The sequence below is a fragment of the Athene cunicularia genome (assembly GCF_003259725.1).
Source record: "Athene cunicularia isolate RWA chromosome 7 unlocalized genomic scaffold, athCun1 chr7_part1, whole genome shotgun sequence".
In the NCBI taxonomy this organism is placed as follows: domain Eukaryota; kingdom Metazoa; phylum Chordata; class Aves; order Strigiformes; family Strigidae; genus Athene; species Athene cunicularia.
Window position 1 is genome coordinate 14,196,570 of NW_020799107.1, and position 14,502 is coordinate 14,211,071.

The 14,502-nt window shown below is 34.2% G+C and overlaps 1 protein-coding gene across 2 annotated transcripts in view; it reads left to right on the forward strand.

Moving 5' to 3' along the window:
• The first annotated feature begins 367 nt into the window (after positions 1-367).
• ATF2 (activating transcription factor 2) overlaps positions 368-14,502 on the forward strand; it is a 48,855-nt gene continuing 34,720 nt past the window's right edge. For both annotated transcript variants that reach the window (XM_026852573.1, XM_026852574.1), the window contains exons 1-6: positions 368-422; positions 6,245-6,312; positions 6,978-7,047; positions 9,475-9,571; positions 11,317-11,435; positions 13,481-13,609. In XM_026852573.1, coding sequence (XP_026708374.1) covers positions 7,000-7,047; positions 9,475-9,571; positions 11,317-11,435; positions 13,481-13,609 — 393 coding nt within the window. In that variant the 5' untranslated portion in view covers positions 368-422; positions 6,245-6,312; positions 6,978-6,999. The remainder of the gene's footprint in view (positions 423-6,244; positions 6,313-6,977; positions 7,048-9,474; positions 9,572-11,316; positions 11,436-13,480; positions 13,610-14,502) is intronic.

Consider the following 14,502-nt stretch of genomic DNA (forward strand, 5'->3'; position numbering starts at 1 on the left):
TACAGACATTATAATTCTTCCTTATTCTTCCCTAGAACTCTCTGAAATGGGTCATGTGTCTTCTAGGAAATAGCACAACCATTTTATTAAGCAGTGAAGTGTGAAGAAGGAGCTCCTGTTTTCCTGTTTGCCAGTTTTTGAGGTTCATAACCTTTAAATATTCTGGACTATGGCTTACACTTTTCTTGCAAAATCTACCAAGCTACTTCCTGGTGATCCCGCTTTCTCTATGAGGAGGAATTTTCATTGTACAGTTTTAGTTTTTAGGAATGCTACGTTCTATGGCATCACCCAAATACAGTCAGTCAAAAGACTTTTGAAAGGGGACTGTAATGGTCAATTATTAATTACAACACTTTTGCTTCACATTTCTTCTTTTGCTTTGTAGGAAACTGAAAAAAGAGCTGTTCTAGTCCCTCCAGGTAAGTGGAACAATAATTTTTTTGTTTTAAAATACACATTTTAGTTTTATTTATGTTACTTATAAAGTGCTGTATTCTACATACTAACTTCTGATTTTTACTGAAAACAAAACTTGAAAGTCTGTCTCTATAGAAAATTGTGGAAATAAAGATAGACTTAAATGTGGGAGGTGATTTAAAATTTCTGCTTTGCAATGCTGTATGCAAGTACTGAAAGTATAAGAAGTGCCCTGTTCATTTAGATTTATGTTTGGTTTGGTTGCATGAGAAAGCTGTCTCTTAATTTTGAAATGTTGAAAATGGGAAAGCAAAATAGCCTTTTTTTTTTTTTTTTTCATTTAAAGAAGCACGTCTTAAAGTTCTTGTATGGAGCCAAGCAAATCACTAAATTCAACTCTTTAGGTAACCATTAAGAGAATATTATTCTTTACTGTGGCAAATATATTCAGTCCACTTTAATTTGTAAAAGTATGTACTTCAAGCAGAACTCTTGAAGTTGATAAACACTTTGAAAAATTTTGACCTTGCCCTTTTATGATTTGATTTCCTCTTATAAAATTAAGCTTTAAAGTAATATCTTAAAAATCTTACACTACCTAAAGGAATTACATACTATGATGAGGTTTACAGAAATGGTTACTAAGAGTTAACCATTCTATTTACAGTGAGGGTTTGTTTGTGGCAGTAAAAAGGGGCACAATCCCAGATCAAATATAAAGAACAAAAGGCAATGTTGAATAGACGTGATCAGTCTTGAGGAAATGGAAACTTCTGTAGGAAAATACATCACCGATACTGTAACTTAAGCACTTTGTAATATATAGACCCAGGGGAGACTTGATGCTGATGGACTACTATCATTCTGATTTGTCTCAGTGAGGCCATAAAGTTTTTGTCCAACTTTCATTTTCTTGGAACCAGAATGTACAGATGTTTCTTGAGTTGAAGCCACATGCGAGGGGTCAGTCTAGCTACAAAACTTGAGTTTGCATCCCGTGTAAGCAGTAGGAGATAAATCAGCTCCTACTGTAGTTGGCAAACTGTCAGATTACCCTCTGGACTATCCAGTTTAGGAGGGTGACACACTTGTGAGAATGTGCGTCTCTTCTTGCATGTTGGCCATGGAGAGGAACACTGACATTGAAAAGTCAAGTTTGGGGGTTTTTTTATGTGGTGGGGTTTTTTTTGTTGTTGTTTATGGTGTTTTTAATTGTTGTCAGTCTTTTCTGTGTTCAGTTCAGGCTATTTTCTTTCATTCTGTTTGTGTTAGCCCTGACATTACAGGAGGGGCAGTCTTTGTATTGCTACAGTGCTTAGAATAAGTAGGTGCAGGGTAAGACTGTGCAGCCCATGAGCAGGTTACTTTTGACATACAGCATGCTTTATACAGATGAAGTATTACGAGGCTTTAGCTACAAGTCCGATGAATCTTTACTAAGAATTTGTGAAGAATTATTTTTCTCAGCAAATTTGGAGAGGTTTTTGTAAGGGTTGTCAATATGCATACATTTTAAACAGCTATTTAAATGTTCAATAGAAAAAAAAAATTGAAATGTGTCAGTTGTGTTTTCTGTACTCCTATATGTAGGGGATTAAGAGAAAGCAGAAGAACCTTTACCAGTAAAAAAAACCAAGAAGACATTCCTTAAGTCAGTGTATGACTATTCTTTTACAAATTGTCTGCAGGAAGCTATTTCAGAAGCAAGCCTCAGAGTATGTAGTAATAGTTTACAGAAAGTGTAACTACGATGTTTAATTAAAGTCTTATTAATAAAATAATTGTTGAAGCTATTTTTTCAGTACATTTAGATAAACATTAGTGTGATGTTTTATAGAAACATCTTTATTTTTTAAATAAGCACCCTGTACTGAATGTTAGTAAATTGCTTGCAAACTTGTTTTTATTTCTCCATATTATATATATTTTAAACATGTATATATACTTATTTATATATTTTGCTGTACTGTTTGCTTTCCAAAAGTGATAAAAGAGTCTTACAACATTTTAAGTAGGTGTGATGTGAAAGTATTTTACCTTTGCATTCAAAGTATGGAGCAAACACCAAAAGAGTGATATTACTTTCTGATTTAAGTACCAAAGTTGATTATACTGCAGAGGTTATTTCATGGGTTTCCCATGTTCAGCTCTGATCCTATTTCTCAGTGTAATTTTGTATGGGTTTCTTTGTGCTACTGAAAGGAATTTAGGGTTCGAAGACTTGTAGAAGAAAGTTGCAGTTCAGTGGGCTGTAGTAAGAATCATTTCATTGAATTCTTCATTTTATCTGAAGAGATAAGGCTGGAGTTTCACATTCAGATTGGATTGCTTCAGGAACCGTCTTTTTTTCTATGGGACAAGGTGTTTGGGACAAGATGTTTGCTGTTGCCTGGGTAACAATCCAAGGTATCTATAATTCATCTCCAGCAGTCAGGTTAGCCGGTTTACGTATTTCATTTCTCATCTGGTTAGGTGAATAACATTTTTGTCAAGATGGTGTTTAAGTTGTTATTTTGGTTTTCAGGGGAAGAGTATTTTCTAAATTCTTTAGAACAGTAGGTTTTCAATAGCCTTTTGAAATTAGCATGGCAATCACAAGCTTCTTTTCTGAAAATTTGCTTTTTGTGTGTTTAGTCTTGTAATTCCTGTCAGGCAACAGACAATCCAGAAGGAAAAGAGGAGGCAAAAGATGGGGTTTGTTTGTTTTCCCTAGCAGCAAGTTTTAGCTGTTGGGCTTTAAAGTTAACCATGCTAAGTCTTCTAAAGCTGTCAGAACATTACCCAAGTTTGGATTGTCTTTTGCTGTTGTTCACCTCTGTTTCTAGCTATGACATCTTTATGGTATTCTTCAAATTTCAGACTTATTTTGGATTGCTCAGAATTTCATCCACTCAAATTTTGAGTATCTCCAAGGATGGAGTTTCCACAGCCTCACTGGGCAACCCATTCCAGTGTTCAGCTGCCCTTACTGTATGATTTCTTTTTTTCTATTTTTTTTTTTTCCCCTCTCCCCTTATACTTGCTTTTAGCTTTCTTGGTGTGGCTTGTGAATGATGCATCTCATCCTTTTGTATGCTACTCAGAGTCTGGATCTGTCTTTACAACAATACATCAGGTAGTGTAAGACAGCAAGTAGAGCCTTCCTTAGCCTTCCTTTTCCATGCTGAACAAACTTTGCTTCCTGATACTCCTTTTGTATACTCCTGATACCTCCTGGCTATTTTGGTAGGGCCTCTGCTGGTTTCTCTCCAGTTTGTCTTGTCTTGAGGGGTTCAAAGCTGGACACAGCCCTCCAGCTGCAGCCCCATGAGTACTAGGTAAAGGAGAACAATCATCTCCCTTGGTCTGGTTGCTGTGTTCTTGCTAATGCAGCCCTGTAGGCTGTTAGCTTTCAGTGCTGCAAGCGATGTGATGCTAAATTGTGTTCAGTTTGTTGTCCATCAGGAGTTACAGGTGGCCCTCAGCCTGCACTGTTGCATGGACTTATTTCTTTCTAGGTGCAAGCTTTGCATTGTGTCTTTGTAATAGGTAAATACAATCCTTTTTGGCTACACTAACGAATGTGAGCTCTTTGTTTTTCCATCCTGTCAGAGACAGTTTCTGTTTAAATTTATAATGTCCAAGGTCTTGGTGGAATGCATGAGTGAACTTAAAATGCAGAAATTTCAGTGCTTCAGGATAGTTTTTTTTCCCCTCAGATGTTAGCTAGAATCCCTTTACAAGGCATTACCTCACAAAATTCCTTGTGGCCTGCAGTCAAATAATATTACAAAGATCAGGAAATGAATTTATCTCCAACATGTTTTCCAGTCAGTTTGCCAGGAGGACAACACTTTTTTTTCTTTTTCATGAGGACGTTTATAAATCAGGCATTCAAAATTCATAGGCTTCACAAACCAAAACATGGAATCAAATATTGACTTCATATGCAAATACGTGTTTTGGTAATATTGCTTTAAAAGAGAAAACAAGCAGACTTTACAGCTTATGACCTAAGAAAAACACTAACAGTATGGATGAAGTAGATTTTATGGCTGATACTATGCACTTGTTAAAGATCAACAACAAGCTGTAGTAACAGAGTAGAAAAAATGCCCTACATGCACTTTTGTTAATCAAAATCTTAATCCTTCGGATAAAAAAAAAAAAAAAACAGAAACATTTCTTACACCTTCAGCCATTTCTAGTATGGATATAGCTCTTCTGCTCATAATATATATGTGCATATTGTAGCCATATATACCTATATGGTGCGTCATGATCAAGATTTAACAAAGCAAACTCCTTTTGAAATCTGAAGGAGACTGACTCCATTAGTTTTGAACCTGCGTTAAAAAAAATAAAATAAAATTGAGCGTTGCATAGCTGAACAAGGATTATAAGCTCATGAGATAGCTGTTAAGTGTCTGTTGAAGTTCCAGATAATACAAGGATGTAATTCTAAAGCTTCATTGATAAGGGCCACATTTTTTTATGCTGAAGCCTTAGTTATCAGCATTCAGACTTGCCCGTAGCCTTGTTAATATTCTTTATTGGTGACAGTACTAAGTTCATAGTTTGAACAGTTCAAGAAATATTTCATCCCTTCAGAAACTTGAGACAGGTTATGAACTCTTTGCAAAGAACAGCAGAACAATCTCCAGCCCTGATTTGCTTTGGCATCCTTTCTTTGGGACATAAATGTTTCCCTGAGTAGTCAGTGCCAAAGACTCTAAAGTTTCTGGCAGCCATTCATCACTTCTTGGCTTGCAATCTCAGCTCAGTATCCTCATTCTGTTGAACGTATATATTTAGAAGTGACACTTTGGAATCTCCTCCATTCCATGTTTTTCTTTGCTATTCAGTGTCCATGACCAAGAATACTGGGATCTCCTTCTTCTTGAAGTAACGTCCAGAAAGTCTATACAGTAGTGTTTTACTGTACAGACGCAGACAAAAGGATCAGGTAACATGTTCCCTACAGATATCTGAGATATTGTCTTAAAATTATTTGCTTATGCTTGCTTGATCTGTCTTGTGTCTAGTACTGAATGGTGTACTAGAAGTATGCATCCTTAGTATGGTTAGGTAGTTTCAGAACTATTGCAATTTTTCATGACCAGCCTGCTGCAGGAGAGATGAATTTATTCTGCTTCTGATCTTTAACCATAAAGACATCTTTATTCATCTTTATTTGCTTCATCAAGCTGAGCAGTGTTCAGAACTAACATTGTTAGAGCTCCATACAAATAGTCATATTTAAAGATGAATGTATTTCCTCCAGGGTAAAGCCACAGATGGGTTGACAGTGCTTGTCATCTCCTGGCTAATTTGGTACATTTGTCCTCCTTCCTGACCACACACCCCACACACCCACACCCACCCCCCTTACTTGACCTTAAAATGAGATAACTTTAGTGTTGAGATTAGTTACTCATCACTGTTGGCTTTAGTGATGTAACAACAATATCTTGATTTTATATGTTCATTGTACCAGAATTTTATTATTCTTTGTTGTTGATGTCACAGCATGCACATACTAGTTTCATGCATTGTCCAGCACAGGTTGGCTTGATTGTGTCTGTGTCCCTCTTTCTCATCCTGAAGCGGAGTAATGCTACCTTGTGATATTTGTTCTGTGCTTGCAGGATGAGAGAGTAGAAGCATCTCTTTCTGTCTGAGAGAAGGCATAACTAATTAGTGGATGTATTGAAGTAAAACGTTTCTTTGAAAAACTGTTGTGTTTCAAGGGTGAATAGTGGGCACAATGTCATTTATCTTTACAAAATCATATATTATTACATATTTGATATACATAGTAATTGATATTTTATTTCAATTACAGTTCATTGCCATGAAAAGGAGGATATGATAGTTTCCCTATGAAACAGGTTTATATGTGAAATCTGGCAGGTATGTGTTTAGTATGTGTGGTGAGTATGTAAAACAGCACAAAATATAATTGATATCTATTACTTCTTTCTTAAATATTTCTTAGCCTGTTGGTAATTTAGTTGTATAGATGAAACATTACTAAAGTACATGTTTTTGTAGTTAAATTTGTAACAGTTTACATAAAGGGCTATCTGCTAACTTAACTTTAAAGACGATCTTTAAAGATTATTATAAGACTTAAGGAATCAACCACTTTTTCTCATCTGTTGGCACTATATCCTTGACTATTTGGTATTGTCTGCTGCTTTGTTTTTTTGGTTTTTTTTTAATTGTGGGAATTGGATCATTATTACAATGAATTTTTAATTCAGTAACAAGCTCCCTTAACTATGTTTTCCCATATTTTTTCAGATACTTTTGCAATTACTCATGTTACCAACAACTACTTGCCTTTCTGATTGAGATGTATGTTCAAAAGCTACTATGTCTCTGTTGGGGTTTGTGTACCTTCCTGACAGAGCTTGGAATTCAAAATCTACTTGAATCCCAAGTATTTAGATTGTTAGTGTAGCCAGAAGGCAGAAAATCTTACCTATAGGATATTGAAATATCATGTGAATGTTGATGTATTGATAATTTGTTGCAATATTTGTAAAATTTGTTCCATTCTCATTTTAATGCAGGTAGCACAACGACCTGTGGAATATGAGTGATGACAAACCCTTTTTATGCACTGCCCCTGGATGTGGCCAGGTAATGGTCTGACTCGAAGCTATTAACATTCATGAAATAAAGGTAAAACAGTGAAATGTATTTCTGGAGATAGAAGAAAAGGGAATTTATTATAATTGGTAGAAAATATCTGTGTTTTGCCGAAAAGCAGGTGACAGCAAGAATTTGAAGCATTTTGTGTGTTTATTCAGAAAATGCTATCCATAGAAAAAGACTAATTCGATTACCCTTTCTGACCTGAAAACAATTTTGTTAGCCCTGTTTTATTTGTTTTCATTAACAAAAAAGTAAATCAAGAAACATCCTAATTTGTATCAGGAAACCTGTATTTGTCAGAATATTTCTGAATGGGGAGCTGAATTTCTGAATGAGTGGGGAGCTCATTGTGAAGTTTATTTGGTACTAATCTTCACAACTATGGTGACTGCAAATATTTAATGGCACAATTTTTATTTATGTATATTTTTTTGTATAGGAAGATGCTAATGGTGTGCATGCCACAATGTATTTCAATTCCTAATACAGTTTTAATATATTAGTAGATATAGAGTTGAATGTGAGCAGAAAAGTAAAAATATTGAGTATTTTAGCAGATGGTCGCTTAAAAGGAAGCTGTCCTAACACTTTAATAACCTGAAAATAAATGAATTTGTATTATCTTCTGTGTGAGATGGACATCCCTGCATCCTTTAGAATTAATTTCTTAAGATGAATTTTTTCATTCTCTGCTGCCTTTATATAGAGTTGATTCCTTAAACAAGTAGTATTTTTTAATTGCATTGATGTACTTGGATTTATTTGAATTTTGAGTTAAATATTTTCATTTTTATTCTGCAACCTTAGTTTTTGATTACAGCATTAATGTTGTGTTAATGGAGCCTTCTGTATTTAAAGCAGGAAGGGACTAAGATTTCTTATTATGTCTAATATGTTCAGAGTCATCAAAAGTAACAGAAGAGGACTGTCTTCTCCTAAGCAGCATTTTTGTCCCCATCCTATTTGAATCTCATTTCAATGTAAGCTCTGTCAGAAGTGTTTTGGCAACTGAATCTTATACAAGTCTCATCATGAGGCTACAGCAATCTCTGGTTCCAATGAAGAAGAGAGAAGTCCATGTCCCTGAAAATGGGCAAGTTTTCTCCAGATGCCAGCTCATACTTTAGAAAAACAGAGGGTGTCAGGATCTGGAGATCTCGTTCCCTCTGGAGGAGCCTGTCCATCACATAGTGGGGACAGAAAGATGTATTTAAGTATCTTAGCGTGATAAGAACACAAAAGTTTCTGGCCTATGATGTATCTAGAGATAAGGCACAGGAGCTATGGAGAGCTGGGTGTTTGGAACCCTTGGCAATGAAGTTCTAACAAAAAAAGTGCCCGGCCTGTATCACCCTGTCTTTAAGTGATCTTGCATTTTTAATTTCCTTCTCAGCTCCATATATCCTTGTCCTTTCTCACAGAAATATTCTGGGTAACTGTACTGTGAGGTCAGCCAAGCTTTCTGTATTGTTTTCTGAGAGATGAGACTTGCTGTGTATCTGTTACAAGAGATATGTGGAGTGACTTAAATTATTGAGGAATAATCAGAAACATAATTTGGGACTCAAATGTTCACAAAGAAAAGTAAGAATTTGAATTTTCTGTAAAAATGAGTTCTTTTTAGGAAACCTGCATCTTGGGAAACATTTTCTTAGATTATCTCAATTGAAACACTAACTTTACCCAAAATTATGGGTGCATAGCAGATTTCAAGTTATTAAAGTAAGAATATATTTTTTACAGCACCATGTTTGTCTGCTTACTGCTTTTTTTATAGAATATACCCCAAATCTGGGGGGAAGTATGCACAAAATTAGCATACTTCTGAAAACTTGGGAGGTTTTTAAAATGTTAATGGATTTAGTTCATTCACAACTTTTCTGTTTTCGGACATTATTCCAGTGTTTCCCATTCTGTCTGCCTCGCATATATGACATGGCCAGAAGCAGGAGCTATACCTTATTTTAATTTTACACTATTAAATACAGTGAAGTCTGTGTTTGTGATACAGATCAATTCTCATTATTGTGATAATACAATACAGAAATCAAGTAGTAGTAATCAATTACTAAACATTGTCAAGATTCATTAGTATACCAAATGGCTGTTTGTTAACAGCTGATGAAGTGTGCAGCATGCTGAAATTTTATCTTGGACTTTTTGATGAATGTGGGCATTTACACTACCATTTCCCTGATATCATTACTATTTAGTTACGATGAACATAACTTGAGTTTTACAGTATTTCTGCTTGGTACTGTTGACCAAGGAGCAAGATATATTTGCTTAAGAGGACTGTCTGTTAACATAGTAATGATAATTTTACATGTTGTAAAAATTACTTTCTGTAGAATTGCATTTACTTTGTTCACACTCAAAATTACAACTATTTCTTAAAACTTTCCGCTGCAGCGTTTTACCAATGAGGATCATTTGGCTGTCCATAAACATAAACATGAGATGACACTGAAATTTGGTCCGGCTCGTAATGATAGTGTCATTGTGGCTGGTTAGTATATACTTTTATAACTAGTTTATTCACTTTTTTGCTGGAATAGGCATACATTTTATGTATTTTCTGAACTTAATGCATAGACTTATATTAAGACAGTATGAAATATTTTCTTCACTGTAGTTGTCTGCAATGTGCCTTTAGGCATTCCTTACATATTTAGCTTTTGTCAGAATTTGAAACCAGTATTATTCTCCATAAGTAACATTTATTTGGTTCTGCTATATAATTTAAATATTTTTCAATTATCAATACTTTAATAATTGAGTAAATTGTGCAATAAGCATTCAGTAAAAACACAGACTAATAAAGACTGTTCCTAGCAGGATCTGTAACAATATTAAACTGTATAAAGTTTTAATTATTCACTGATACTAGTTGTCACTCAAATTTTAAAATATGTAGTGTTTTTTACATACTATGTTGACATTAGAAGAATGAATTGGTAATTATTATTCTTTAAATGGAATAGTAGAAAAAAGAAAAATTTTGTTTTAATTTTAGCTTAAATTCAAAATACTTTTATTGTATTTCCACCTCTGAATTCATTACATACCCTTGGTCAGTTGTAACTAAATTTTTTTTGTTTGTCCTATATCAGAAGCAATCACCAACGGGTGATCAATAGCATTATACGCTTTAAAGTTCTTGAATGAAGATAGCACATGCTAATTATTCTAAAGTTGTAGTCAGACTGATTTTTGTCAGTGGTGGAACAGCCTAAATGAACTTCACAAAGGCTTTTGGAGATTTCCTGCATATTTTTTTTCCCTTATAAGTGGCTAATTTGTTAGGATGAGCAGACAAAAAAAAATGTTACTCTTAAACCAGCAGTTATACATTTTAAAATTCTAAACATGATCCTCGGCAGTTACACTGTAAGAAAGGGGGCCTGTCAAATAATTGGGTGTTTGAGAATTAAACCATGGCAGCCTCTGCCTCTTTGCAACCACATTCCAGTGTGTGAACTGTTAGTCATAAATGTAAAGTGCACATAAGGCCACTTTACAGTATTTTAAATGCAGGTAACTTCATGGCAAATGTGGTTAATTAAGACCTGGTAATAATAGTGAAATAGAGAGAATTCACACAGTACTAAAAACTTTACAAAAAGACTTTTCGGAAACTGCTTCCTGCAGTACTCATCCAGATACCACAAGTCTTATGATTCCAGCTTGACTGTACAGGCATCATAGGAGTCAGTATGATCTTGTGTACAATATCACACTTCCTTCTAAAAGTTCCATGCACTTGAAAGTAATCACTACTGTTTTCACAGTATGAGAAGAAAGAAGTGAACTGTGAGTTGTACATTTTTTTTCTCACACCCCCTTTTTTTTTTTTTTTTTTTTTTTAATTAAAGCCTTCATGTAGGCCTTATCTTTATTTGAAAACAGAGCCTGCTTGCTCAGTAAAGTAATCTGCTTGCTAGACTACGCACTTGAGAAGAGCTCCCTCTGGTTTCTGGACACAGGCAGAAGAATGCTTTGATACCCTCCCAAAACTGCAAGGGGCTTACTGGTTTGCAAACTTCATTTGCTTGTCTCCAGCAGGTGGAGTGTGCCTTCTGGTTGGCCTCCCTGCAAGGCAGAAAGGAGCCTGCTTGCAAGCCTGCATAAGAGAGTTCTTAATCATGTCGTCTATTTCAGTTTGCTTTCATGCTGAAAAATATTTACGATAAGTACGTTCATAAATGGTATTTTAAAAATAAAATTGTGGTGTTTTTATACGCTTCATTTCAGATCAGACACCAACACCAACTCGATTCCTGAAGAACTGTGAAGAAGTTGGCTTATTCAATGAATTAGCAAGTCCTTTTGAAAATGAGTTTAAAAAGGCTTCTGAAGATGACATTAAGAAAGTATGTCCAAAAACTAACTTTTCAGAGCTGCTATTTTTTTCGTATCAGAAATTCAATTTAAAAAAGCAAACTTTAAGTTTATATATTGCTTTCTTTAAACTATACCAATAATCATTTGCCAGCTGCTTATATATGCTGTATGGAGAGAATACACATCTAAGATTACTCTTCTGAAGCTTAGTTTACCTGATTGTCCATGCTAACTATGCAAAATTAATGGGACACATTGATTTTGTCTGAATTCTTTAAGTATCTAGTCTATATATGTTGAGGTTAATGATTATCTTTGATTGAAAATTCATTAGGCCCTTAATAAGCAAAAAAAAGAAGTCTGAAAAGTAAAGAGTTTTTGCAGAAAGAAAAACATTTGCAAGAAACCCATGTGAAAAGAATAGTGTGAGCAATGATTTTGATTATTTTTAGAATACCAATGTTACTCAAAGAATCAATAGTCATGATAATGATAGTTAAATACTGACTAAATTTAAAGAAGTGTCAGTAATTTGGTTATAATTATATTCACTATGTATTGAAATCACTTTTGCCTAGACCTAAGCATTACTTTTTATAAACATACAGATTGAAATGTAAGAAAAATGTGGACTGTATCTGTTTAGCAACTTAATCTTTTTATGAGGCACTTCCCATACATTTAAATGTGTTTTCTTCTATTTATTTTAATACTTCTCAGTCATAACTGGTTAGGTGCCCAGACATTTAAACACTTATTCAAATGGATTTTTTTCAATGTCCCCTTTGAATAATTTTGCATTTGGTTGATTACCTGGTTGACTTCCATAGGCAGTGATAAAAAAAGTATATTTTTATACTTAAGTATACAGATTTTGCAGAATCAGCATTTGCATTTTCTTTCAGTAAAGATTTTAATAGGTATTTGTGAATAGGGTGAATTATTATCCATTCCTGACAAAGCCTCACCCTTGCTTTGTTACTGCAACTATACCAACTCCTGATTTTTTTAAATTTTTTTAAACTGGTGTATGCACACTCTTCTTAAAACACTACATATGGTAATACCAATTCTGAATTTACTAATATTTTATCTTCTGTGTGATTCACCACTGCCTTGGAGGAGGTTATAGATATTGCAAAATATTGTAAACATTTTAACAATTTCTTTAATTGATACTAGTTTTCCAAGCTGCCCTATGTGTTATGAGATGAAACACAATCTGCCATATTTCTGGTTAATTATATACATAAACAGTCATGGCAAGGGGTGGAAAATTTCAGCATAATAGCCCACTTTCTAGGGGGTGGATAGTTTAAGTTTTTTCTGTAGTATTTCATATTCAGATGTGGTATGAAAAGAGATTCTACTTTTAACAGTCTTTCCTGGCCATTAGTACTATATTCCGTAGGAAAGCTAGGAATTGAATTGAAAAAAGAGTCTGGAAAAATGTAAATAGGTGAGCTTTGGGGGAAGTTTCTTCCAAAAGTATTTGTACAGAAGACTATGCAGTAGTATAGGCTTTCAGAACTATTGAATTGCTTTAAGTATTTTTGTAACTTAATTTTGTTGTGGCATTTTGGATGTCCTGGTGTATTTTACCTATTAATACAAAACTTGCTTTTTCAATAATTATTTGCTGCAAGAAGTTTGAAATTAATTGTCCAGAGTAGCTTTCTTAATTTGGAAATGTAGTTAGGATTTTGTGCTTTGTGGCATGTCATGTAATAATTTATAGAAGGATAATGCATTATTTTAACTCTTGTGTAGCACAGTCCTTCCTCAGCTATAATTTTCCTGTGACTCTTGGGAAAGGAAAACTTGACAAGTATTTTTTAATTCTCAAGAAGAAAATACTTAGTCTGGCATTGGTGTTGAAAGACAAAGTATTACTGAAGATTGGTGTTCGTGAAGTTGTTGGAAAAATAGGTTTGGTACTGCATCTGCATTGAGATCTTCCAAACACCAGCATCTCTCCACTGTTATAAGACTGATATTTCTCTTTAGTTGTTTACCTTTTCTTGCGTATTTTAATTTTTTAGATATTGAGTAATTTTTACACTGTCACTCTTAGATGCCTCTAGATCTGTCTCCTCTTGCAACACCAATTATAAGAAATAAAATTGAAGAACCTTCTGTTGTAGAGACAACTCATCAAGATAGTCCTTTACCTCATCCAGAGTCCACTACCAATGATGAAAAGGTCAGACCCTTTTTTTTCTTTTTGGAATTTATTTTTTGAATCTTCTGATGATCCATTTGTTTTACATGGTGATAGCCACACTCCTTAGTTGGTTGAAAGGTAAAGAATTTTTGTTTGCCATATTTCTATGGATATATAATTAACTTGTGTAATTCTTTAGTTAGCTTTGCTCATTGCAATTATTTCTTTGCCTCACACTGGCCGTCCAGTAAAGCTAGGAAGGAAATAAAATTTAATATTCATGCTGTGTTAGAAAAGACTAAAGAGGCTCTTTATCCTGTTTTATACATCATTATTTATAAAGAGGCAAAGAACGTTCAGTTTCTTTAATTATTTTTTTCTAATTTTTTTTGGTCAATAGTACTAACAGTTTGTGCCTCTTCGTGCATACATTTTTATGTTTATCCTGTGTTCTACCATAAATTGTTTTGTAGAACATCAGGGGATGTTCTACAAAAATGTACAGGGATGAATGGGCTGTCTTTCAAAACTAAGCACCAGATAATTTTGTTTCAAATTTTATACTCTTTAAGCTATAGCAGTATATTCAAAAGTGATGATCTTAGACATTTGCTTATTTAGTGTTTACTTTAATACTCATACAAGATTGAGATATTTTCTATCACTAGAGGATGTTGCAGCCAAATCAGTTCTAGAACTATTGTTCTAAAGAAGAAAGAAATGGCTTAATAGTGAGATAACTTTGATATGTGACTTGCAGTGTTTTCATCCTGTGCAGTTCTCTTGAAGAACACAAAGCAAAATCAGTGAAATTATTCCTACTTCAATAAATAAAAATATTAGGAGCAGAACATAATAAAGCAATATGGTTGTTCTAGTCAGCCTTTTTTCTAGTTCCAGTGCCAGACTGTCCTTGTGGTGAAAGTGTTTTT